At 27.2% G+C, this 27,116-nt stretch overlaps 2 protein-coding genes and 1 long non-coding RNA gene across 10 annotated transcripts; 1 reads left to right on the forward strand and 2 right to left on the reverse strand.

The window, feature by feature from the left end:
* Positions 1-703: 703 nt before the first annotated feature.
* LOC134833117 (ubiquitin carboxyl-terminal hydrolase Usp2) lies at positions 704-21,989 on the reverse strand. Of its 8 annotated transcripts, none has more exons than XM_063847329.1 (10): positions 21,703-21,989; positions 13,096-13,468; positions 12,223-12,370; positions 9,487-10,730; positions 6,591-6,819; positions 5,009-5,152; positions 4,732-4,945; positions 4,565-4,671; positions 4,052-4,505; positions 704-1,004 (listed from the first exon to the last, which is right to left on the reverse strand). In XM_063847329.1, exons 2-10 carry the CDS (start codon positions 13,375-13,377, stop codon positions 935-937), a joined length of 2,892 nt encoding a protein of 963 aa, XP_063703399.1. In that variant the 5' UTR covers positions 13,378-13,468; positions 21,703-21,989; the 3' UTR covers positions 704-934. The 8 variants fall into 8 exon arrangements, with proteins under 8 accessions (XP_063703399.1, XP_063703398.1, XP_063703396.1 ...); XM_063847328.1 differs by having other exon boundaries at positions 12,223-12,373; XM_063847326.1 differs by having other exon boundaries at positions 12,223-12,472.
* Positions 21,990-22,939: 950 nt separating this feature from the next.
* LOC134834218 (mediator of RNA polymerase II transcription subunit 8) lies at positions 22,940-23,953 on the forward strand. The gene is made up of 2 exons (XM_063848804.1): positions 22,940-23,211; positions 23,267-23,953. Exons 1-2 carry the CDS (start codon positions 23,047-23,049, stop codon positions 23,831-23,833), a joined length of 732 nt encoding a protein of 243 aa, XP_063704874.1. The 5' UTR covers positions 22,940-23,046; the 3' UTR covers positions 23,834-23,953.
* On the reverse strand, positions 23,824-24,291 carry LOC134834219 (uncharacterized). Its single transcript, XR_010162154.1, has 2 exons — positions 24,068-24,291; positions 23,824-24,009 (listed from the first exon to the last, which is right to left on the reverse strand). It is a non-coding gene; the product is annotated as an uncharacterized LOC134834219 (long non-coding RNA).
* Between the last annotated feature and the right edge of the window lie 2,825 nt (positions 24,292-27,116).

The raw sequence follows: 27,116 nt of genomic DNA on the forward strand, positions 1-27,116 counted from the left end.
TAACAATTATCATCACTTTTATCGGTTAGAAGTAGTAGCTCTGAATTATTGCACAAATAACAAAATTTACACATTTTTTGATGAAATGGATCCCTGTGGTGTGATGAATTAAAAGAAGAAAAAAATAAAAATTTTAATATATTTTAAAATATTATAAAAATAATTTTTTTAAAAAAGTTGCCAGTCATTGAAAGCTTTTAGAAAAATAAATTAAATTAAAATAATTTTTAAATTAAATTAAATTAAAAATTAAATGAAAATTATAGAGAAAAAAATGTGTAAATCACAATTTTTTTAAAATATATTTTTTTTGAATCCTTATTTTTTTAATTTAAATAATTATTAAAATTTTTTTATTTAATTTTTAATTAATTAATTATTATTAAGTTTAATTTTTATAATAATAATATTTTTTTTTTAATATTAATCATCTTTTTTTTTAAATAACCCTTTTTGTTTGTAAATATATATATTAGAAGTTTCATACAAATTACATCATCTTTTTCTTCTTCTTCTTAGGTTCAGCTATTTTCTTAATATTCTATACAATAATATAATTAATTATATATATTTTTAAAATTTTTAAAATTAAACATTATTTATATATTTATAAAAAATATAATTAATAAAAAAATATAACAAAAAATTTTAAATAAAAAAAATTTAGAAATTTTTTAAACAAAAAAAAATATAATATGGCTATTTTTCTATCCTATTTATTTATAATTATTTTTTATAATTAATTATTTTTAATATTTTTTTTATGTAATTAAAATCTATTAATATCTAAATTTTATTATATATATTTTTCATTATATATATTTTAATGTTTATTATTCGTATTCATCATTCAAGTTCACGAAAAATTTATAATTTTGGTTTTTTATTCGCTAAATGTTTCATATATCATAATAATAATGTTTTTGTTTTTCTCTTACATTCTTTCATAAAATAGAAGGTAGGCACTAGATGAGACCAGGCTGCTTTCAGGTGCATCGGTTACACTAAAAATAAAAATTTTTTAATTAAAAAATTATTTTTTTTATAAAAAATTCAAATTTCGGGAGTCAATAAGTAATTTTTATAACATTTCCAGCTCAGTGGCGGTACTTCCAACATTAATATTATTCACAACTTGTCGTTCTTGCTGCTTTTTGCGACAAATAACATACAAACAGACACAAAAAAGCCCTCCAGCGACACTTCCAAAGACATATTGGGACCACCACGGAAGAAAATTGCGCATTTCCACGTTGATATTTATCGGTTTTTCGTCATTCGGGTCCTCGTTCAACGGAGCTTGGCATGTCCAACCCTCAGTTTCGTTGAATTTGAAGCATTTTAGGTTCGGCAGGAGCTTTTTAATGGCATTCGTGAGATCCGCATCATCAATTGTGGTATTTGAAACGTCCAACATTTCCAAATTTTGAAGTTTTTCCAAGGATTTTAGCTTTAAAGGGTGTCCCAACTGCACATCGGAGAGATCTAAGATCTGTAAATCTCGAAGTTCAGCAAAAGTATCGTTCGTGATGTTGTCAAAACGGTTCGCAGTGAGGTTCAAGTACTTCAAATTCCGTAAAAATCCGTTAAAATTGTGCGGAATTGGATTTCTCACGGGATTTCGTCCGATATTGATGTAAGAAATGTTGCGATGACCTCGCACGATGAAACTGATGCTCTCGATTCGGTTGTCAAACAAGTTCAAATAGCTCAGATTATAATTTTCGGATACCGTGACGTTCGTCAGCTCGTTATTTCGTGCGATAATTGTCAGCTGGAGTGTTTGTGACGTCACCTCGTGCTCCGCTTGCAGCTCAAAGGCCTCAATTCGGTTGTCCGCGATGTTAATGAGGCAGATTTCGTTGAATTTGTTGACGAGAATCGCATTTCCGGTCAATAAATTTCGCGAAAGATCCAAATGATCGAGTTTGAAGCAGTTGTAGACCATTTTAGCGTCGATTGTCTTGATCCGATTGTTGCTGAAAGTCAATTTGAACAATCTTTGAAGTGGACTGAAGATATTTCCATCGATATATTCGAGACGATTGTCATCGAGATACAAGTAACTGAGGAATTCCAAGCCCCAAAAGGCGTTTTGATGGATAAAATTGAGAAAATTTCGACGTAAATCGAGTTTATAGAGAAAACGGGCGCCATTGAAGACATTTTCATCCAAATTTTTGATCCCATTCCGGGCTAAGATCAAAAAATTCAATTTTTGAGCATTGGAAAAGGCATTTTTTTGCAAAATTTTTAGAGTTCCATGAGTGATATTCACTTCTTGTATCCTGGAATCCCGTGCGAACAGCTTTTCCGGCATTCGATCGTGCCTAAAATCAATAAAATTCACTTTATTGATGTTTGTTGCCTCCAATCCTTCAATCAAATAATCGCCTTTCGGGTTGAAATTTCGTATCGTGCAACAACTGCCTTTGTATCCATTCCCAGAAAGGAGTTCCTCGCAGCGATAGGCGAACGCAACATGAAACAAACCCAAAAATTTTATTATTCTCATCATTTTTTTGATGAACGACGACGCGACGATTGTGATGTCAACGGAACAACTGAACAAATTCCTTGCGATTTTTGTTCTACGATCGGAACAGACGTTTCTCATATTTTTGTTCTTTTTTTTTGTGCGTTGATGAAATATTTGCAGAGTAATAATCGTAATTATGAAATTATTTTCATGTTTCGTTCATGGATCGGTAGATATTTGTTTGACTTGTCGTAAAAAAGTTGTTAAAAGTTGTCATTTGGAAAGATATGAAAGCGTGTTTTGATTAATAAGAACGTGATATATGAACCCAGTGCATATTTTGAAATTTTTTTTTTTAAATTTTGAAATTTTTTGAAAAAATTTTGAAATTTTTTGAAAAAATTTTGAAATTTTGACCCAGAACACATTTTTTAAAAATTTCCCAAGGCACATTTTAAAAATTTTCCATGAGGTATTTCAAAAAAATTTTGTCCCAGTGCTAAGTTTAAATATCTTTTCTTTAATATTTTGAAATTTGATCCCATGAAACATTTGAAAATGTTTTGTTCTTATAAATGTTCAATAAAAATTATCCCAGAACACATTTTGGATTGAAAAAAATAAAATTTCAAATTTTCATCCCAAGTTACATTCTAATTTTTTCTCAAATTTTTTAATAGAAAAGAAATAAAGAAGTAATAAGCTATGAAAAAAAATCAAAATTTACATTGGGTTTAAAATTTTATTTGTGCATTGGGCAAAAATTTCAAATTGCAAAATTTAACATACTTTCTATTGAAAGTTGAGCCCCAAGATAAATTTCAATCCCATATCATATTATATGATTTTTAGTCCCAAAGCATATTTTGAATAGAATTCTATTGAAATGAACATTTTAAAATTTTTCAACCCAATGCACATTTTGAAATATTTCTTTAACTAAATTTAAAATTTTTCAACCCAATGCACATTTTGAAATATTTCTTCAACTAAATTTAAAATTTTTCAACCCAATGCACATTTTGAAATATTTCTTCAACTAAATTTAAAATTTTTCAACCCAATGCACATTTTGAAATATTTCTTCAACTAAATTTAAAATTTTTAATCCCAATGCACATTTTAATTTTTTTCTTTAACAAAATTTTAATTTTATCCTAATGCACATTTAGAACTAAGTCTTTAAAATTTTGACTTTTTCAAATTTAACCCAGAGCACATTTTAAATTATTATTTGACCCAGTTGACATTTTAAAAATTTTTACCAAATAACTGACAGACGTCAAATCTTGCAAAAATCAATTTTTTCTTCGAAACGTTCTAAAATTTGGGCATTTGATGAGTTCCATTTTGTAAATGAAGCATTAATGGACTCTGACAACCATGAAAAAGCACTTTTCGCGTCAGAATTCCGCATTAATGAGACACATTTTAATTTTCTGCGTTTTGTGTCGTTAATGTGTCAACATCGTCCCTCATCATTCGCGTCATAAGAGTAAATCCGATTAATTTTTTTTTGAAAATTTCCTATTGACTCCGTTAGAAAAACTGAAGAAAATATTAAAAACTCACCTATTATCATTGAACTCGTGCCACTTTTTGCTGACTGGATGTTTGCAGAAGGCGACATAATGTCCGCCGGCAGTCGATCCCATGTGATTTGACGTTGCGTACAGCGAGTAAAGTCCATTGCTTGAGTCGGAATTCGAGGATGAGGCATATGGTTCGAGGTTAAGTCCGCCTTCTGACGTCGGAAATTCGACGAGAGTCGTGAGTTTGCTCCAGCGGGTCTCGGAGAAACGCTTCAAATGGATCACGAGAATCTTGGGGAAACGCTGGATCGTGAAGCTCTTCGTGCTTTTTCGGCGTGTTTTGCATTTTGAGCAAGTTGGCATCTCGTCGCCATCGAGAATTTCCTCTTTGATGAACGAGTCGAGGCAATCGGAGAGCTTGCAACGCGTATTCGATGGCAAGGAAACACTCAAATCCCAAAAGGGGTCGAACGTGGTACTCGTGTTGCCGCATTCTACGGTTGGAATTTCATTAAAAAAATATTTTTTATTGAAAAATGTGCGAAATTCTCACCTGTACACTTGAGAGTCGACTTCAATTGTCCCACAAAGAGATCCTTGATGACTGAATTTTCGGTTTTTGAATACCAGTTCCACATTAACTCAGCTTTTCGTGCGTCACTAAACCCAAAAAATTAAATTTTAGATGATTTTTGATGAAATTTCGGAAAAAAATCTCACCTCATGCTATCTTCAAGCGTAATTGGGTCAGCTTTCGTTGCGGTATTCAAAGCCCCATGCACCGAATCGAGGAAAAATCTCAAAAATTCTTGCGAATCTTGTTGCGCCGATCCCGAATACATGCGATGCTTGCTCGAAAATGCCATTTTGAACTCGGATGGATTGACACTGCGATTCCCGGGGGTCCATAACTCCTTTATCAGCTTTTGAAATTCTACAAAAAATCAAAAAATTATTTTTTCTATTTTTTTCCATTTAAAAAATCCAAAAAATTCACCTGTGAAAATGCGTTGATCCTTTCCAGCTGCTCGCACGGGAACCAAAGCCCGAATTCCACGCGTCAATTCCTTCGTGTGACTCAAACACTGCAAAACCGAGTTCATGAAACAGGTGTTGCCGATGTTCCAAAGTCCACAGAGACCTGCCAAAAAAATAATTTCACGAATGTAATTATAAACAAAGCTGATTATTTATTATAAATAACGCGAATCAGGCATTTGAAATATTCTGTAGACCTATTTTTAACACGTTTAGAAATTTTTGAGACATGTGTTGGTTGGTTAAAGAAAAAAAATTATCAGATTGATTGATTAATTAACGAACGGGTGACGAGCGACGGAGAAAGAGAAATTTAGTGCACCTGAATGCACGGGAAATTCTGTGTCAGTGTAGCGTTTCATGTTTTGTGAATGGAAATTTTGAAAACATCTCGGAATTTGGGAAAAAGTAAACAAATATTTGAATTGAGTGACGTGAATTTCAAGGGTGACTCAATATGGAGATGAGTTGTAATTTTATTTATATTTTTTTAACGTTAAATTTTTATAAATTGAAAATTTCCTATTTTTTAAGAATTTAAATTTTTTATTAAATATTAAAATTTTAAAAAAATTATTTCAATTTTTTTTCGATCTGATGAAAAATTATTTTTTTTTTAAATATATTTTCTTTTTTAAAAATTTAAAAAAAATTTCTTTCTTTTGAAAAATCTCCCATTTTTAATGAATTTTCGTTTTTTTACGAATTTTCTTTTTTTTACGAAAATTTCCTTTTTTTACGAATTTCCCTTTTTTACGAATTTCCCTTTTTTTTACAAATTTCCCTTTTTTTTGAACAATTAGTTTTAAATGTTTTTTTTTTTCTACTTAGATTTAACAAAAAAAAAAAAAAAAAAATTAACAGAAAAAAAAATTCTTTTATTTGAAAAATTTTAAAAATATTTATATTTTTATTAAAAATTTCCCTTCTTATAAAAATTAAAATTTTTTTTAGGGAATTACTTCCAAAATTTATCATAAAATATCCCATTTCTGATGAGAATTAAAAAATTATTTTAATAGGAAAATTCTTTGAAACCTCAAATTATGGAAAACCTTAAAATTTTAATAGTAGTTTTCCCTACATTTGACTAAATTTGAAAAAAGAAATTTTTTTTAAGGTAAAAAATAAAAAAAAAAAAAAAAATTTCCCTTTGTTGAAGGAAAATTTCCTTTGGAAGAAAATTATTTTTTATTCTATTTGAACACAGAAATAATTAGAATCTTTATTGAAAGAAAAAAAATTTTGATTTAAAAGAAATTTCGATTAATAAAAAATTTCCCTTTAAAATTTAAAAAATTTCCCTTTTTGAAAAAAAATATTTTTTGAAAAAAATTTGAAATTCATACAATTTTAAAATTTTTATTTAAAAAAATATTTTTTTATAAATAATAAAATTTCCCTTTTTTTTAAACAAAATTTCCCTTTAAAATTTCGAAAATTTCCCTTTAAAATTTCGAAAATTTCCCTTTATTTTTTCAAAAATTTCCCTTTTTTTTCTCAAAAACCTCATAAAATCACAAAACAAAGAAAAAACTCACCTTCTTGATTTTCCTTTTCTGCCTTCCTCGACTCATAATCCTTCCCGGGCGATCCAGATCTCGTCGAAAGTGAGGACCTTGGTAGAATGTACGACGACGATGACGTCGACGAATCATTGTTATCATAATTGCGACTAGAATAGGTTGATCTGTAGGTGTCTTTGTCCCATGTCGATCGACTTGCAGATGATGGAGGAAGTGCACTTCTTAGTGAGGAAGCACTACGAACCTGCAAGAACCGAAATATTTTTTAAAAAATCTCAAAAAAACTCAAATGGCGGATTAGAAGAGTTAAAACAAAAGAATTAAAAATGAAGCAAGAAAATAAAATTGCGAGTCATGCTTTAAGAATTTATTTACACCGACACTTGTTCGTCATCATCGCAAATTTCCAATCTATCTTCACCCATTATTATTCGTCTCTTGTCTTATTTTCAATTTTTTTTTTTGAACATCTTGAATAAACATTTTATTACAGAGACAGTTGTCGGAGGCGAGAGTGAGAGAAAAAAAATTCTGCTCTGTTATTGATGTCCTAAAAATTATCTTTGCCAAGATTTTTATTTTTTTTAACCTTCATTTCGATTCATGTCGAAGTGTGAGTGCGATTTTTGTCTGTATTTCACCTCAGTCGTTATTTTTTTTTCAATACGTAACTTTTTGTTCATAATTTTTTTTATTAGGTAAGTGATGCACAAAGAAAGAGATCAATATTTTTTTATTTTTTTTTCACTTACATCCATCTCATAAATCCTCATTTTGGCTTAATTTATGAATTTTTTTCCCTTTAATTCAAATTTTATTTAAAATTTCATTTTTTCCGTAACTTTTTTTCTAAAAAAATAATTTATTGCTAAAAAAATCACTTTTTGCTGCTAATATTTGCAGCTTGACAATAATTAATTGACTGATCAGCTTCTGAATATTATTAGTGGTTGTCTCGCAAAAATTGCATTCTCTCACATTTTCCCGCTCTCATGAACTTGAGAAAAGTGTCTGTAGCTACACAAAAATGCAAAACATAAGAAAGGGAAAATATCAGCTTGTGGTAATGAACAAACACACATGAAAAGCTCTCTACAACACAAAAAAAAATAACATGTGACGTTTTTAATAATGTTAGTTGTAGTAAATAATGAAACACAAAAAAAATTATCGAGGTAAACATAAATAAACAGAAAAAAAAGAGACAGAACAACAAATGAGTAAAACACAAAAATAAACGTTGCTGTGAGTGTTTGAGTTAAAATTATATTTAAGAGTAATTTAATAAGTAAATGAACTGAATGACGAAGAGGAGGTGAAAATATTTATTTTTTTTTGAGAGAAATTTTTTTTTCGAAATTTGAAAAGTCATGAATTAAATAAAAAAAGACGCAACACAGAGACGATCTCGAGGTTAAAATGTGATTTATATTGCAGCGATGATGATGTGGGTTTGAAAGGGAAATTTGTTTGTTAAGCGTTAGTTTTGTTTTTTTTTATTTTGCGGAGAAGCTTGGGTGGTTCATTTCTTTGTTTAAATTTTAATTATTTTTGTATTTCAATTTTTTTATTTTTTTTTTTTAGAAATTCAATTTTTTTTTAAATTCTAATTTTTTTTAATTTCTAATTAAAATTTCCCTTTAATTTTTTGTTTAAATTTCCCTTTAATTTTTATTTAAATTTCCCTTTATTTTTATGTATATTTTTTTTTATTTTCTCATGAAAAAAAAAATGTTTTTATGAACTTTCTTGTAGAAACTCATTTTTCATTTTAAAAAATAAGTTATAGAATTTATGAAATTGCTTGTAATTTGATTTTGAAAATTTTTACTTAATTTAATTTTAATGAAAATTTCCCTTTTTTATTTCTATTTAATTTCCATATAAAAAATTGTAGAATTTACGAAATTGCTCTTAGAGTAATTTCCTTTAAAAATTTTTAATTTAACATAATTTTAATAAAAATTTCCCTTTCTTTTGTGCGAAAAAAAAAATCCTTTTAAAATTAATTTGATGAAAATTTCCCTTTTTTAAAATAAAAAAAAACAATTGATCATCAGAGAAAATAATTATTTTGGTAAAATATTCTTTTTTAGAACGAATTATTTTTTATTTGTCGATTTTTTCAACTGATCAACTGATAAATAAAAATTGTTCCATAATTCGAATTTTTTCATTTTTAAAAAAATTTCCCTTTATTTTTTTTATAAAATTTCCCTTTTATTTTTTTTTCATCAATTCTCAAAATTTTTTAATTTTAATAGTTTGATTTTTCATTTTTTCAAACAAATTTTTTTAAGAAAAATAAAAAAAAATTTTTTCTGAATCAAAAATTTTAAATTTGAAAATTTCCCGTTTTTCCCTTAAAAATCGAATATATTCGTAAAAATTGAAATAAATCAATGTATATTTGATTTTTTCCACAAAAGAAGATATTCGAGAAGTATTTTATCCTTTATCCATTTTTCCAAAAAATTATGCGAAAAAAAATTCTTGGTCAAAAATTTCCCTTTTATTTTTATCACGCTTCTATATTTTTGGAAAATTTTCCCAAAATCGAATAAGATTTTTTTTTCATTTATTTCTAAAAAAATCTATAAAACTTGACAGCTTAATTTTTTAATTTAAAAAAATTTTTCTTACGAAAATTTCCCTTAAAAAATTTATGGAAATTTCCCTTTTTTTTATTAATTTCCCTTTTTTGTATAAAAATTTCCCTTTTTTATTTTTAAATTCGTGTTTTTGCCTAACTTTTAATGTCTTCAACTAATTTTCAAATAAAAAAAATGTGAAGCAAAGTGTAAAAAAAAATAAAATTTCGAATAAGAAGATTTTCGATAAAAAAAAATAGGTAAGAATTAGAGAGAGAGAGAGAGAGAAGGAAAAAAATTATTAAAATGGGTGAACTTACACTAGAATCATTAGTATCGCTTTGTAATTGTTTATGATTCGCAAGGTTTTTCTTTTCTAATTGGTTTGATGGTGCATCGCTACTATTGTCTTTCGCATTTTCGTGGTTATTTGCAACAATAGTGTCACCGCCCGCGCTCTTCGTCGTCAATGTTCCGTTTTGCTTGACGGCGGCGGCTGCTTTGGATGGCAAGATAATCGTCGCTGTCGTCGTGACATTCGTAAAGTCCTCGTCGTCGTCCGTATCTGTGGTTATGATCCGCAGTCGATTGCTGCCAATTTGCACAGATGCCTTCGTATCGGCTGCCATTTTATTGGAAAAATGCGATTTTCCGTTGAGGAGGTCCGCTGACGAGCTGCTGTTGTTGTGACAAGGGACTGCCTCACTGTTATTTATTGAAAGTTTTTGGAGTAAATTTTGTTTGTTTTGCTGCTGTTTCTCATACACACACGAGTTTTTAGGTGAAGCATTTAAAATTAGTTTCTTGTTACTTGGCGAGATGGCGACAACACTCGTCGTCGCGGATGATGATGATGGGGAGGGCGCGTTGTTCGCGGCGGGGGAGGAATGATGTGTGAATGACGTTTTAGTGGGTTTGGGCGGATAAGTGTTTGTCTTGTTTAGTGTCACACCGTTATTGGTTAGTTTCGTGCCGCTATTTATCGGCGTTGACGCAGCGAGCATCTTCGTAATGTGATTCGGCGTCGCAGAAATATTATTCAAACTTCCGCCATTACTGAGCGGCGACATTCGTTTCTCACTTAAATTATCACTGTCACTATCGATGAACTTTATGTCGTCCGATCCGTTGTCAGATCCGTTAAATTCCCCATTTAGCATCGCGTTGTTCGCGTTATTTCGTGCCACGCGACTCAAAATTTTGTTCCGTACTTCGTTCAGTTCTTGCTTTTCCTCGTCGAGAGTTTTGCGAGCGGTGCTGCCATTCGTTAGCGACAACACACTCATGTTGTTGTTGGTATCTTGGTCGTTATTGTTCTTGAGATTCTTGGTCGTTGTCACTTGATTTCGCGCTTGTTCGTATTCTTTCTTCAGGAAATTCTCGTCGCGGTAATTCAGGGACGAGTTCACGCCGTTGTTGCTACTGTTGCTGCTTGCTGGAAGGAATGATGCTCGTTTGTTTGGATTTCCATTAAAAATGGACGTTGTTACTTTTTTCGTGCCTGCCGTGCTCGATGCCGAGAGATTTGTGAATTTTAGTTTGCTTTCTGGTTCGTTTCGAGATCCTAAGGAGAGAAAAATTTTAGATTTTTAAAAAATTTTGAAATTTTTAATGAGAATGTAAGATCCAAAAATTTATTTTATTAATTTTTTTAACATAAAATAATAAAAAAATTAATAAAATTATTAAAAAATGAAAAAAAAATAATTGATAAAAAATGGTCGAAATAAAATTTTCACGTAAGAATATTCTAAATTTATTTAGGATATTTAAAAAAAATATTTTTTTTTACTTAAATTTTTTCAGGATTTTTTTTTCTAAATTATGAAAATAAATTTAAATTATTTTTTTTTACATATTTTTAATTGTTTTAATTTTTTTATGAAAAATAATATTTTGAGCCAAAATAAATTTTTTGAGATTTTATTCAACTTGTTAGTGCGTTTAATTTTTATTTGGATTTGAACAAAAAAAAAATTAGATTTTTTTTTGGAAATTTTAATTTAAAAATACTTTTTAGAAGAAAATTAATTTTTTGAAAATTGTTTAAAATTACAATTAAATTATTAAATTTAAGAAGAAGTAAAATATTCAATTTTTTTTAAATTGAAATAATTAAAGCCTATTTTTGAAAAATATTAATTAAATTTTATCAGAGATTTTTATTAAATTTTTAAATATTTAAATTATTTAATTTTTTATTTTATTTTTTTATATTTAATTTATATATTTTGTAATAAAAATAAAAAAAAATGAATTAAAAATTTTAAATAATTTCAAAAACTGATATTAATTTTAATTTAAAAAGAATGAAAATTTCATTCAAGAAAAATAATTAATTAATATTTAAAAAAAAAATAAATAAAAAAATAAATAAAAATATAAAATAAAATAAAAAAATCGATTGAGAAATGTTACAGACTTTACAAAAAATAATTATTTTAATAATTAACTAATTAATTATTAATTATTAAATTTATTTTAAAAAATTTTAAACTAATTTAATTAATTTTAATTAAAAATTAAAAAAAAAATAAATTATAAACTTTTAGATAAAAATAAAAATTTAATAATTAAAAAATTTTAAATTAAAAAAATAAATAATTAAAAAATAAATTAAAATAAAAAAATAAATTTAAAAAAATCAAAATTAAAAAAAAAAATAATTAATTATTTATAAAAAAAAATAAAATAAAAAAAATAATAATTAAAAAAAAATAAAGATAAAAAAATTAATAAAAATAAAAAAAAATTATAAATAAATTTATTTTTTAAAAAAATTTTTAAAAAATTAATTTAATTAATTTTAATTTAATTTATTTATTTTATAAATTAAATTAAATAATTAAAAAATAATTATAATTTTGATAAAATAATCAATAAAATATTTTAAAAAAAATAATTATAATTAATTTAACTCTGATATCAACAAATAAATATTTTTTTGACAAAAATTAAAAAAAAAATAAAATTTTCAGAAAAAAAATTTTTGGATCTCACAAATAAATATTTTTTTTTCACAAAAAAAAAAAAAAATAAATAAATAAAAAACATACCTTGAACAGGTGCCGAATGAGTAAATGACGGCATTATCGAATTATTGTTCTCCTGCAATTGTTGTTGTTGTTGTCTTCGAAAGGCGCTGCAACTGGAACTGCGTGGATGTCGATGCTGATGCTGATGCGGCGTTCCTGCATTCCCCGCCTTCTGTTTGGATTTTTGGTCAGTACTTTTTGGAATTTGATTAGTTTGACTCGGGTTTCGCGCCGAAGTCGCAGCAGCAGAGTGTCTTGTTAGTGATTGTTCCTGAATATTTTTAGCGGTATTAGTTTTGTTCGCATGAATGTGGGAATTATTGGTTATTGCGAGGACAACAACGGGACTAGTAGAAGAAGTAGAAGAAGAAGAGGAGGAGGAATGATGATGCTTGCAGTGAGAATGATGATGATGGCACACAGAATTGTTATTTTTCTTACGACAAACAGTTAGATTCGAACACTTGTTAGTAGTGGCAACACTGGCATCGCAATTGTCACTGTTATTGTTACTCGATGGCGGCGGCGGCGACGTTACCTTACTAAGTCCGTGCGACGCCTCGTTATTGTTATTTACAGAGAGGGACGTGGCGGCGGTGCTGCTATTTTGCAAATCGGCGGTTGCCGCTCGCGCTAATTCGTGTTTCGGCGTGTAATTTGCTGGACTGTATTTCTCATACAGTTCGAGACCACTTATGGCAACGGTCCGCGCTAATGAGGATGATCGATTCTGGATGTGAATTCAGTGATAGATGACATTAAATTACATTTAAAAAAATTAAATCAAAAAATTTGCAGTGCGATTCCCATAACCACAAGAACGTGCGGGGGGCAAGAAATGAGGGAGGGAACAAAAAAAAATTTTTTTTCATAAAAAAATAAAATCTCACTTACGCCATATCTCGAGGACGAATAATCACTGGAGGAGGATGTTCCGTTGGTTAAGCGGTAACTCGACGCGGTCGAAAGTCGGAAGGAGCTCGAGGAACTCGCGCGCGCACGATTCAAATACGATTCTGTGGCACTTGTGTAGTTGGGACGTTCAATGGACGCAGAACGGTCTGCCGATGAGCGATTTGTGGCACTTAAAGTACTTCTGTAGCTCCCTACAGACGGGCTAATGTATGAATTTCCAGTTGTCGTCGTCGTAGAGTAACGCGTCGAAATTACAGGCATATTAATGTCGTCGTCTTTGGTGTTTGGGAGGACCGGAAAATATCACGTGCTTGCAATGGCAACAATAATAACTCGATAACAGCAAAATTTCCTGCAATTATAAGAAAAGAAAAAAAAATTAAAGATTTTTTGAATTAAATAAAATGTTAATTATAGATCTTAAAAGCTATTTTAATTTAGTTTATTTAAAAAATTAATTCGAAATTTAATAAATTTTGATTTTTGAGTCATTTTATGAAATATTTAGGTAAAACAAAAAAAATAAATAATGAAAAATAATTAATTATTTTAATAAATATTTTTTTTTTAATTTTAAAAGAAAAATTTTTCTTTCAATAAAAAATATTTTTATCTATTTTTGAAATTTGAAAATATTTAAATTATTCATTAAAAATTAAATAATAATTAATAAAATAAATTACAATATTAAAGAGAAAATTTAATTTAAAATTTTATTTATGGAAAAAATTAAATTGATTTTTATTTTATTTTAATTAATTAATTAAAAACTTAATTATTTTTTATTTTTTTTTATTTTTAAAAGTTCAAATAATTCCATGTAAAATTTGCCCAAAACTCGAATTTAAAAAAAATTTCTTATTTTTTTTATAAAAAATGTTCATTTAATAAATATGAAAAAAAATAATAAATAAAATAAAAATTTCAATAAAAATAAATTTAATTTTTAAAAATTTAGTTCAAATAATATTTTAATCAAAAATATTCAATATTATTTAATATTTAATAAAAAATAAAAAAAATATTTTTCATTTAAAAATTTTTTTCGTTTAAAAATATTAAAAATATATTTTTGAGTGATAAATTGTTAATTTTTTTTTTTATTAAAATTTTATTAATTGATTTTTATTTAAATTTGTATTAAAATAATTAAAAAGTTGACTTTTGAGGGTTCAACAACAAATTTTTCACGTTTAAAAATCCTCAAAAAAAAATATTTTTTTTTTAAATTTAATTTAAAGAATTTTTGAATAAAATTCATATGAAATATCAAAAAATTAAATTTTTCTCATCATTAAAGTGACTTTTAGAGCATTTGAAAACAATAAATGTCTAAAAATTAAAATTAAAAATTTTTTATATAATTTTGAAACAAAATTTAATTTTTTGTGAAAATTTTATTTTTTTTAATTGTAAAAAAAAATATTAAATAAAGGGAAAAAAATTACTAAAAATCAACAAAAACAAAATTTTTCGCTAAAAAAAATTTTTTTTCATAGAACAAAATTTTGTCACAATTGTAACAAAGGGCTTGCAAATCCATCATCAGTCACAATAAAATCAACATTACACGCAGGATGTCGTGCTCGTACTCTTTTTTCTTATTATGACAAATACACACAAACTCACAACTACTCATAATAATAACGACACGCAGCTCAGCGTCGACGACGACGACAGAAAGGTAAAAATAATAAATCCGAACAATGAAATTTTTTCTGTGGCATGGCATGGCGGCGACTGACCTCCTTTCATACTGCCAAAAAATTGTATTTTTAGAACGAAATTATTACTTGGTCTCGTTTGATGAATTTTTTTTTGTGTTTCGATCATCATTCGACATTCTTGACTACTTTTTTTTTAAATTATTACATGCGAGTCACATGTAATCGCGTTAGAATTCTTCGTGAATTACGAATGCGTTCGAATGAAGGTTACGATCACTTTATCGGCTTATGCACTTCCGGATTTTATGTTACCTGCCTTGAATGTGCAAGTGCACGCGTACAAACACTCGGAACTCATTCATAACGACGCTAACTGGCTTAGGTTCGCGTTTCGTGTGTCTACTTACGACTCAAAGCGTTTCAATGTTGAAATTTTGATTTTTTTTTTGTTCTTGTTTCTAAATGAATTTTTTTTTTCGTGAACTTTGGCACAAAAGTCAATGTTGACACGACGACTAGACAACTATTTTTTTTATTGTCTCTTCACACCTTTTTTGTTCCAATTTTTCTTCGTTTTATCGACACTCGAAAAAAGTCTAATTAACGTGAAAAGGAGATTTCTTGCGTTTTTCAAGTAAAGTAAAAAAAAAATTGAAGAAAGAAAGCTGGCTGGCACATTTTGCAACACGCGCCAAACATGCGATCTACCAATTAGATGCAGATAATATTGCTGTAAATGTAATGAATTTAGAAATAATGAAAAAAAAGTAGGCAGCTAAAGAGCAACAAACAAATTAAATCGTTTCTCTCTTCTTGCTTTGAACGCTCGTGTCGTGTTTGTGGAGAAATACAAAGAGGAAAAAATGTAGAACGGAACACAATCGATTTTATTTATTAATGAATTACATAAAACGTAATCTCGGGAGATTATGACGTAGAGTCGCGATTGGTTAAGGAATGCAAAAAAAAAGTTTATTTTTCGATTTATTACTTGGGATTTACCTACTTTAAAATTTTATTTTATTTTTATATTGATAAATCGATTTTAACGAATTTCGTTTATAATTTTTTTTTAATTAATATTCGTTGATAAAAATTATTTAATTAAATTAATTAATTAATTTTAAATTTAAAAAATTTTTTTTATTAATTTAATAATAATTTGTAAATTAAATTTAAATAAAAATTTATTTAAATTTTAATAAAATTGAAATAATTAAATTTAAATATAAATTAAAATAATTATTAAATTATTTATTAAATTAATTAATTTAAAATTTTAAATTATTAATTAATTTAATATTAAATATTAATTATTTTAAAAAATATTCGCATATTTTACATAATATTTTTTAAGTTATTAATTTATAATTTTTATATTAGAATATTTAATTTTCTCAAATTTAAGTAAATCTTTAATTTTTAGTTGTTTTTCCATTTTTTAGTTCAACTCTGAAAACTAAATTTAATATTAAAGAATTTTTATTTTCATTTATATTATTTTTTTTTCAATTTATAAGAAGTAGTTACTTGAAATTTTTTTTTTTGCATAAAATTTTTATTAAATAAAAATCAATTATTTAAAATTAATTATTTTTTTTTAAATAAATATTTTTTAAAAATTAATTTTTTATTTAATTTAATTAATTTTAAATTATTAAAAATTATTTTTTTAATTTAAAATTTATTTTAGATAATATTTTTATTATAAATTTTATATTTTTTAATTAATTTATTTAAAATAATTTATTATTTAATTTAATTTTCTTTTTTAAACGAATTTTTAGAAAATTAATTTCTTTGGTGCTCTTTAAGAGCAAAAACCAAAAGAATATTTTATTTATGATTGGAATTTCCTTATTTCAGGTCGTTCGATACAGAAAATAATCGAAATGTCAAATACGGCGTCATAAATGTATTGATCATTTCATGTTTCATATTTATAACTAATTGAATGTTGTTTGCTCCTTAGTCATATTTAGATATGTAAGCGATTGTAGCTTAACAAATTGTGATTCAATGAATATTTGGAGTCTTGTGAATTTCTTTTTTTTTTGTGTGAAATTTTTTTTTCAAGCAGGCTTAAAAATTTTTATTAAAATTTTAAATTTTTTATTTAAATTAAAAATTTTTTATTTAAATTAAAAATTTTTATTTAAAATTTAAATTTTTTATTTAAATTTATTTTTTTTTATTTTCAGAAATATTATAAATATTAGACTCCATTCGAAAAAAAAATTCGAAATTAAATAAATTCTGCAAAAAAAAAGACTAAGACTTCTTAAAAAATTTTTCAAACTCACTAACTTTGATTTTAATATGTTCAACGTAAATCTCTTAGATTTTTTTTAAAGCATTAAGTCATTGAAAAGAAAGTATTTTAATGATTCCATTGTCTTGCAATAAGATTAAAATTGCGATAAAAATTCTTTGTCCTTTTACTTTCCTCAAAACTCGTAGCTGAAAAAACTTTTTTATTTCTTTTTAATCATTTCAGCTCATTTTTCGTATCTTTCTTTTTACTACTACTTTGACTGACAAATAATGGAAAACCCCTCAAAAAAAAAACCTAGACACTATTATTATCAAAAAATATGTTAAAAGCCTCCCCCATGAAGGTCGAAACTTGACATACTGCTCAATTACCGCAATTAGGAAACCATTAGTACTCCGTAGAGACCAAAATTAAACTTTCATGAGCGAGACGTCTTTGCCATATGGCGAGAAATTCTCCTCATCCCCAGAGAGATTTACGGCGAAAGACCTTTCGTCAATTGTTTCAAAGACACGCACGACCATGAGCTAGTAAAATAATAACTAATGCAAAAAAAACCAGACGTCTCCATTTTTACAGTTAATTTGTCAGACAAAAGTTACAAGTCGCTCACTTTTTTTTTTACCGCATTTCGAATTTTTATTAAAAAATGCGGTTTTATGGCTATCGAATTGTCCGTTTATCAATATTTTTAATGAAATTAAACATAAAGAATGTTTAAATCAAAAAACTGATAGAAAATATCAAAAAACTAAAAAGTTAGCTCTTGCAAAATTTGAAATTTTGCAAAGCTGAAAATTTGTTAGTTTTAGTTCTAAATCTTTAGACCTTTTGCTTTTGGTCTAAATTGAGTCCAGTAGATCTATTTGCCTCGATTTTAAATATTTTTTATTAGAAAAATAAAAGTTAGCTCAAAATTTGAATTATAAATGAAGAGCTAACTGGAGCTAACTTCTTCCAAATTTACTAAAAATCAAATTTTCTTTCAAAATTTCAGTTTAGAAGCTTAAAATTGACAAAACTAACATAAAATATCTGAAAACTGACAAATTTAAGATCTTCAGAAGTAAATTCAAATTATTTAAAAAAAACTAATGAAATGGAGCTGAATTCTTTCAAATTTTTTTTTAAATTTTTAAATATCAAAAAAAAATATTTATTTGGAAAAACTTGAGAAAATTTATGAAAAATCGGAAAAACATGAGAATTTTCCGAAAAAAAAAAATTTTTTTTTTAAATATTTGATCACAAATTTCAAAATGCGACTAAGCTCTTCATTTCAACGAAACTTTTTCAGTCTCGTTTTTTATTCAATAGAATGTCATCAATCGTCACCTTTGTGAAACCAACACAAATTAGATAAATACACTTTTTTTTTGTAACCGCAGCTCATGCACGTGTTACCTCATTGTTTTAAATGAAGCAAAAAAAAATCGAATAATTTTTATTTAAGGCATTAAACAACACCCAAGATAGTCGTATTTAAGCGACACGAGTGCAAATAATGCCTGCTAGACAAACGCACAAATGATGATATGCACAAGTGGCGACGAAGACGACTATTTCAACCATATGTTCGCCATATAAACAAACGACGACGACGAAATAACGTCACCCGTATAAATAAACGTCGTACCGTCAGACGAAAAAAAAATATTAAATTCGAGTAGATTTCCATCCAGAACTCCCGTTCAAGGTCGCTGTGAGGTTAGAGAAAAAAATTTTTCTCATCGTTACGCAAAAAAAAAAAAAAAAATGTAAATTGTCAGTTTCGGCATCCAAGTGTAATTATTTTTGCACATATGTACGGCACATTTATTGATCAAACCATTTTGGTTGCTATCAAAATGTTGTTTGTTGCACGCCGTTGCATTCGAGCCGTAGCGAACGAGAGAGAGACATTTTCTTGTTATTTTGAACGTAATAACAGCGTTTCTACGACGAGCCGCCACACACATAAAAACATCATCATCCTCATCGGAAAAACTGAAATAAATCGATTTTTGTCTGTTATTCCGTATTACGAGTGTATTTTATTAATGTCTCGAAAATTGCTCGAAACTCGTCGTCGTCGTCGCTTTTATCAACATTTTATTTTTAACAAATTTTTCATTTTTTTCATGCGTGTGAAATTTTAATTTTTTTTCAGTCTCACGCATTATTTATTTATTTTTTTCAATATTTAAAAATAAAAAGTCCTTGTTTCAATTTTTTTTCACTAAAATTACTTCCATAAATAGCACATCGATAATTTTTCACTCACTCACGAAAAAAAAATTAATTATTAAAAAAGATGAAAAATCACTTTTTTCCTTACTTTTTTGCCCAAATTTTTGGGTTGTTAATGATGATTAATTATAATTATTGGCGGACGGATTTTTTTTTCAAATATTTGCTTTTTTTTCTTTAAAAATAGCTCGAGAAAACTACAACTTTAAACACGTAATTTTTTTGATTCGCATATTTATAAACATCTGATCTACACTTGTTGTTAAGTTGAATTCTATTTAGATATAGATTTTTGTTGTTGTATTTTTTTTTCAATTTTTTTCTTAATAGACAGACACTAATAACAGCCCGTAATATTCATACAGAAAATATATATTTAAAAAAAAAATAAATTAAATTAATTTTTTCTCTCGTTTTTTTTTGCTTCGATCGAGTGAGTAACTTAAAGAATGTCCGATTATCTTGACGATGGAAAATACACTAAATAAATGAGTAAGAATTTCGTGTAGCTACGGGGCGAAAAACAGCTCGAGTGTGTGTATGAAGAGTTTTCTCTGTGCGGGCCGCACGTTTGCCACTCACACACGTTTTGCATGTTGTTCGTTATATAGATATGTTTGTTTATTTTTTTTTTGAGGGCGTTCGCGAATTGGAATTTTTCGTCGTTTTTGTGGAGGTTGTCTGTGAAAGTATTTTTTTTTTAATTTTTGAAAAATTGTTAAAAATTTATTTAAAGAAAATTACTTAATGAGTAAATAAAAATTAAAATAATTAATAAAATAAATTTTTGTAATTTTTTTTTTATCAGTTTTTACGAAATAATGAAAAATTTTTTTTTTATTTTTCAAAAATTAAAAAAAAATTTTTTAATTTTTAAAAATCTAAAAAAAAATAATTGTTAGATTTTGCTCAAAAAGGCTCTAAAATCTTTTTTTTAATATTAATTTAAATTTTTTTAAATCCAGAAATATTTTTTTTTATTAAAGTACAAAAGTTAGGGCTGAAATTTGAATTTTTTAAAGTACTGAAGGGAGATAAATGGAGCTAACTTTATCAAAATTTTTTAAATTTTCAATTTTTTCAATTTTTTAGTTAAATTAAACTTAAAGAAAGCTAAAATTAAAAAACTGATAAAAAATATTGAAAAACTAAAAAGTTAGCTCTTAAGATTTGAAAATTTTTAAAGCTAAAAATTTGTTAGTTTTAGCTCTGTATCTTCAAACCCTTTCTATTGATTAAAATTTAGCTAAGAAAATCCCTTTGAGTCGTCTTAAAATATTTTTTTTATTAAAAAAAATTTAAAGTTAGGGCTAATTTTAAATTTTTGAAAAAACTAAAATGAGACAATTGGGGCTAACTTTCTCAAAAATCTTAAAAATTCAATTTTTTTCCAATATTTCACTAAAGTTAAACTTAAAAAATGCTTGTATTAAAAAACTGATAGAAAATATTGAAAAACTAAAAAGTTAGCTCTTGGAATTTTTAAAAGCTGAAAATTTGTTAGTTTTAGCTCTTAATTTTTAAACTTTTTCTTTTTTGGTCTGAATTGAGTTCAGTAGATCCCCTTGATTTTTTAAAATATTTTCTTATTAGAAAAACAAAAGTTAGGACTCAATTTGAATTATTTCAAAGAGCTAAATGGAGCTAACTTCTTCCAAATTTACTGAAATTAATTTTTTCTTTCAAAATTTAAGTTTAGAAGCTCTAAATTGAAAAACTAACTTAAAATATTGAAAAACTGACAAATTTCAGCTCTTCAGTAATTTTTTTTTATTTTTTTTTAAATTAAAATTTTTAAATTTAATTTTTAAAAAATACGCTCGCATAAATTTTTCCGCTAAGTTTTTAATAATTTTCTCAGTATTTTTTTTTTGTGTGTTTCCACAAGTAGAAAAACCGAGCAAAATATTTATAAAACATACTGCATCATCATCAGCAGCAGTCTACTACTTGCTCTCAGCTGTGTGTGTGGGTATGTAATAATAACGGCTCTACAGCAGTGCGAGTAGTAATAATAATAATAAAAATAACAACCTTTATAAAATATCTATATTGTAATGTATAGTGTCACTTGCTCTTATTATTATTTTTAGATTTTTGGGGTATCTCTACTACAAATTTTTTTATTACTTCTTTTTAAAGGAATTTTTTTCGTATTTCGTGAATCATGCCTGTTTTTGTGTAAATTAACTGGAGCATGACTTTGTCGTTGTTTATTTAATTATTTATGAATGAGACAAATCCTCCTTATATTTTTTTTTTCAAGGATACACCTTCGCTGTGCATGACACACTCGTTCTCGGGTCTGATGTAATATTAGTAGCACACATGTGTAGTGTGCGTGTCGTAGCGGAGCGAAAAACGAGAGAAAATTCCTCGACATGCGAATCCTTTTGATGTTGTTGTGACTCTTACCCGAATTCATGATAACGTTGATAAATCCAAACTTTACAATCCAAATAACAAAACTTCCTCCTTTTCGTATTTTTACCAAATCAAGGTCCAACTTCTGGGTTTTTTTTCTTCTTCGTAAAATTCCACACACTCACGAAATGAAAATTTTGCTTGTTCCGAAAGTGACAAGATGCGTATGGCAAGATTTGATGGCTCTTTGTTTAATTTTGTCTGGCACGATTGAATTTTGAGAATGAATTTGCAAAATATTTGGCTTTTTGTTTCGTTATTTTGATGAGATTTCACACCAAATTTGCGACTACTTATGTTGTAGGGTGACCAGATGTTTCTGATTTGGGAAGAATGTATGCGTTGATTAGAAGATTTATCGGAATTATAAAAAATTTCATCTCAATGATTTTAGAACAAATTTTTAATGGAAATACATTTTCGAACAATTTTTCATTGTAAGATTTTTAGAACAAATTTTTAATAAAAAAAATTTTCATTCAAAAAAATTTCAAAAAATCTAATATTCATTGAAAAATTTTTAGAACAACTCCATTGAAATAATTTAAAAAAATTTTAATTTTAAGAAATTTCGAAAATTTTTCTTTATAAGATTTTTAGAACAAATAATTGACTGAAAATTCAAATTTTTAGAATGGAATAATTTTAAAAAAATATTTTTAATTGAAATAATTTGAGAAAAAAAATTTAATTGAAAAAATTTTAAACTAATATGCATTAAAACATTTTTAGAGAAATTTTCTTTTTATAAAAAATTTAAATTTTATTATTTTTTAATCAAATTTAAAATTAAAACAATTTTAGAACAAATTCTTAATTAAAAAAAATTTAAAGCAAATCTTTCTTTGAAAACGTTTCAGAATAATTTTAAATTTGAAAAAACTCTTAAATCCAAGAATTTTTGAAAAATTGTTATTTTAAGAATTTTAAAACAAATTTTCAATTGAAATAACCTTTAAATAAATTTCCTTTAAAATAATTTTAGAAAAACTTTCCATTTAAAAAAAAATAGAACAACTTACCAAAACATTAATTTCGCAACACATCTCCCCAGTTAAATGCAAGTTCATCAGGCTACCCTAAAAAAATTGAAAAATTACCTTTTTCTAATTCAACTTATTTTGTACTGTATTTCCACGAATGCAACGAAAAATTGATTTTTCATTCCCTGAAACACTTCAGTAAGTCACGCCCTCTTGCGGAGAAATTTTTCCAACAAAAACTTGAATTAGCGTGATGGCAAAATTCGATCAGCTGATTGTTGAACGCTTGTTTACGATTTTCTCGCAATTCAATTAATTTTACTTTTTGAAGGATTTACGGGAAAAAATCATCATGCAGCGTGAAGAAAAGCAACTCGAAGTATTTCTGGACATGATCTTGAACCGCTTGAACGACTTGAAACAATCTATCGGTTCTATGATTCAAAAGTTGGAAACTGAACACGAAACTATCAATTGGCCGACTTTTTTGGACAATTTTGCGCTGATTTCGAGTCATGTAAGTCCTTTTTTGCCTTGATTTTTATTCGTTTTTAACTTTTTTCTGATTTTAGCTCACTGGATTGTCAAAAATTTTGTCACACGATGTCCTATCGCCACTCCGTTCGCTTACTGTGCTTCCCCTGATGCTTTCTCCCGAGAGAGATGAGGCTTTATGGCAACTCACCGAAGGTCGAATTCCAGTTTTTTCACATGACTTGGTTCCGGATTACTTGCGAACAAAACCAGATCCCGCCGCTGAACAACGAATGTTGCAATACGAGCAAAAAGCGAATAATCTCGCAGCGGAAACCGCACTGAAAAATGTCGCGCAATACAACAAAGTTGTGACGCATGTCTTTGAACTGATAAATAAGGCGCGCGAAGAATGGGAATCGGAGTCACAGCAACGAAGCGCAATGCAACAAACTTCCTCCGTGGCAGATACAAATGCTCTTGTCGCGGCAATTAGCTTAGGTAAGGGCATTAAACCTGTAATTATGCCTCCGGGAATGCAACAAATGATGCCGCCACGACCTACGGGACCTCCTCAAATGCCGCCTCAAGCAATGGGCAGAGCTCCGTCTGCGATCAAGACAAATATCAAGGCAGCGAATCAAATTCACCCGTATAATAAGTAAAAAGTTAGATTTATTTCTTATCGCTTAGGAAAAAATTTCAAAATAAACTCAAGGAATCCATTTTATAATATTATCAAAACGATGAGCAAATTCACTGCGAATAACTCTAACCATCGTTTTCGGCCTCTTTTTGGTTTAACTTCGTATTTTTTGGGATTCGGTAACATGATGTAATCCTATTTATTTAAAAATTTTTAATAATCACTTGAATTTTAATTTTTTTCAGTTACTCACAATTCGTATTTATCACAAAATTTACAAAAAATACGATGAACTTCAATTTATTCGTTCGATTTAATTTAGTTTCCGTACAACGACTAAAAAACCTAATGTTGCATTGCTTTATTCGGAATCTATATTGTTTTGTTTTTGTTTGATATTTATGTGCGTATCGTATCGCACGAATGAAACCTCACAAGTAACATCATACTACATGTGAGAGAACAACACACGAAAAAAAACTCGATGATCTCATAAAATATTAGCGTGACACAAAAAATAACTATAACCAGCCTGGGTTATTAATGGCATGACAAAATCGTATATAGGCGCGTTTGAAATGTCGAAAACTGTGAATGAATGGATGGATATAATGCATTCGTTTTACTCTAACGGCGGGAAATGGTTGGGGGGAAATGGCTCCATTGGGGTTTGAAAGTCTGTCTGGAAAATTTTTGATGGATTTCATGCGAAATTGAAGAAATCTTAAGGGAATTGCGTTTTGAGTTGTAATTTTGGATATAGAACTCAAAAAATTAACATTGAGAAGTTTTCAATAGAAGGTGAGTTTTGACATTACTTTCCGAATCATCAATTTCTCTACGGCGATAAATCATTTGAATAATATTGTTGGAGACGAGTACAAGTGAAGCGTATCTGATTTCTTCTCGAGACATGAAAAATGTTCTTGCATGAACAGACATTGGTGTAAGTATTTTTTTGGTTAGAAGCTCTTTGATATAAATCACTTTTTTTAAGGTAAGTCGTCAGACATCATGAGTGTGAATTTATTAAGAGATACATAAATCTTCCATTGAAATTAATAGACCTGACTAAACTAAAAAGCAAGGACATCAATTCAGCTTAATTACTTAAGCTTAAGTAAAAGTCTTAAGTCAATTGGAAAAAAATTTTTACTTTGACTTAAGTCAAATAAATTTCAAAATTTTCAAAAAATTTTACATTTTTCATAAATTTTTAATTTTTTTTTATTCGAAAATTAATCTCAAATTTAATGACAAACCATTCGTGTAGGTTTTTCACTATTTTCATCAATTTTTTTAGAGCAATTGCACTAAATTCTATTTGTAAATTATATTTTAAATCTCAGAATCAATTTGAGCTGAGGAACCGTGATCTACAAAAGTTGAAAAAATTTTGAAAAATCGGTATGTGAGCCCTCATAATAAGAGGATTTTGACTTAAATTTTTTTTCATCAATTTTTTTTGCTAACATCTTTAAATGGCTCCTGTACATCGGAAACGCAAAATTTTGAAAAAGTCCAAAACAAAAGTTTTTCTAACATCAAAACCTTCATTTTGAGACGGAGAACCGTGATCTACAAAAGTTGAAAAAATTTTGAAAAATCGGTATGTGAGCCCTCATAATAAGAGGATTTTGACTTAAATATTTTTTCATCAATTTTTTTTGCTAACATCTTTAAATGGCTCCTGTACATCGAAAACGCAAAATTTTGAAAAAGTCCAAAACAAAAGTTGTTTCTAACATCAAAACCTTCAATTTGAGCTGGAGAACCGTGATCTACAAAAGTTGAAAAAATTTTGAAAAATCGGTATGTGAGCCCTCATAATAAGAGGATTTTGACTTAAATTTTTTTTGCTAACATCTTTAAATGGCTCCTGTACATCGAAAACGCAAAATTTTGAAAAAGTCCAAAACAAAAGTTGTTTCTAACATCAAAACCTTCATTTTGAGACGGAGAACCGTGATCTAGCTTAATTTTGAAAAATCGTTGTTAATGTGAGCCCTCATAATAAGAAAAAACATCGGCTCCTGTACATCGAAAACGCAAAATTTAGAAAAAGTCCAAAACATTGTTTCTAACATCAAAACCTTCATTTTGAGAGAGATCTAGATTTTGACTTAAATTTTTTTATAGCAATTGCACTAAATTCTATTTTTCAACACTTTAAGAATTCATCAAATTTTTTTTGCTAACATCTTTAAATGGCTCCTGTACATCGAAAACGCAAAATTTTGAAAAAGTCCAAAACAAAAGTTGTTTCTAACATCAAAACCTTCAATTTGAGACGGAGAACCGTGATCTACAAAAGTTGAAAAAATTTTGAAAAATCGGTATGTGAGCCCTCATAATAAGAGGATTTTGACCTCATAATAAGAGGATTTTGACTTAAATTTTTTTTCATCAATTTTTTTTGCTAACATCTTTAAATGGCTCCTGTACATCGAAAACGCAAAATTTAGAAAAAGTCCAAAACAAAAGTTGTTTCTAACATCAAAACCTTCAATTTGAGACGGAGAACCGTGATCTAGCTTAATTTTGAAAAATCGGTATGTGAGCCCTCATAATAAGAGGATTTTGACTGAAATTTTTTTTCATCAATTTTTTCGCTTACATCTTTTCTTCTTACAAAAATTTAGAATTTTTTATTTATTCATTTTTTGTTAAATTTTACTTTAATTTAAAAATAATGAAAAACTTTAAAATTTGGAGTAACTTTTTTTTTTACAAAATTTTAAACAAAAAGCGCTTTTATAATCGAAAATTCTTTAACGATGACTTTTCACAAATTCCTTTACCTTTCATGTTCCTGCTCATTAAAAGTAACTCGCTGAGCGAAATAGAGCAACTTTATTACTTGTATTTGAACAACGAATTTATTAATAGCAGAACACCAATAAAATTCCATCTGTTCGAAAAAATTTGAATCGCGTTGCCCCGAGTTACCACATTGTCCATAACAAACCAACATTTCTTTTTTTTTCATTATAGTTTTCTTTATTTATTATTATTTTTATATCAAACATTGTATCCATTGTATTTCTTTTTTTTTTTTGTTTATTAAATTATTTAAATTAACTGATGATGAGAAATGATCGTAATTTTTTTTTGGCTAAGTTATACAATTTTTTTGAATGAATAGAATGAATGAATTTTGATATGATTTGACTGGTCGATAAATGAAACATGAAAAAAAATAATTAAATAACAAAACATAATATAAAAAAATTAAAAGGAAGGATGGTCGTATTTTGTCTTTTTTTCTACAATTGTAACTTTTTTAGATCTATTTTGTTGTT

This window comes from Culicoides brevitarsis, chromosome 3 (assembly GCF_036172545.1).
Source record: "Culicoides brevitarsis isolate CSIRO-B50_1 chromosome 3, AGI_CSIRO_Cbre_v1, whole genome shotgun sequence".
Classification (NCBI taxonomy): Eukaryota; Metazoa; Arthropoda; class Insecta; order Diptera; family Ceratopogonidae; genus Culicoides; species Culicoides brevitarsis.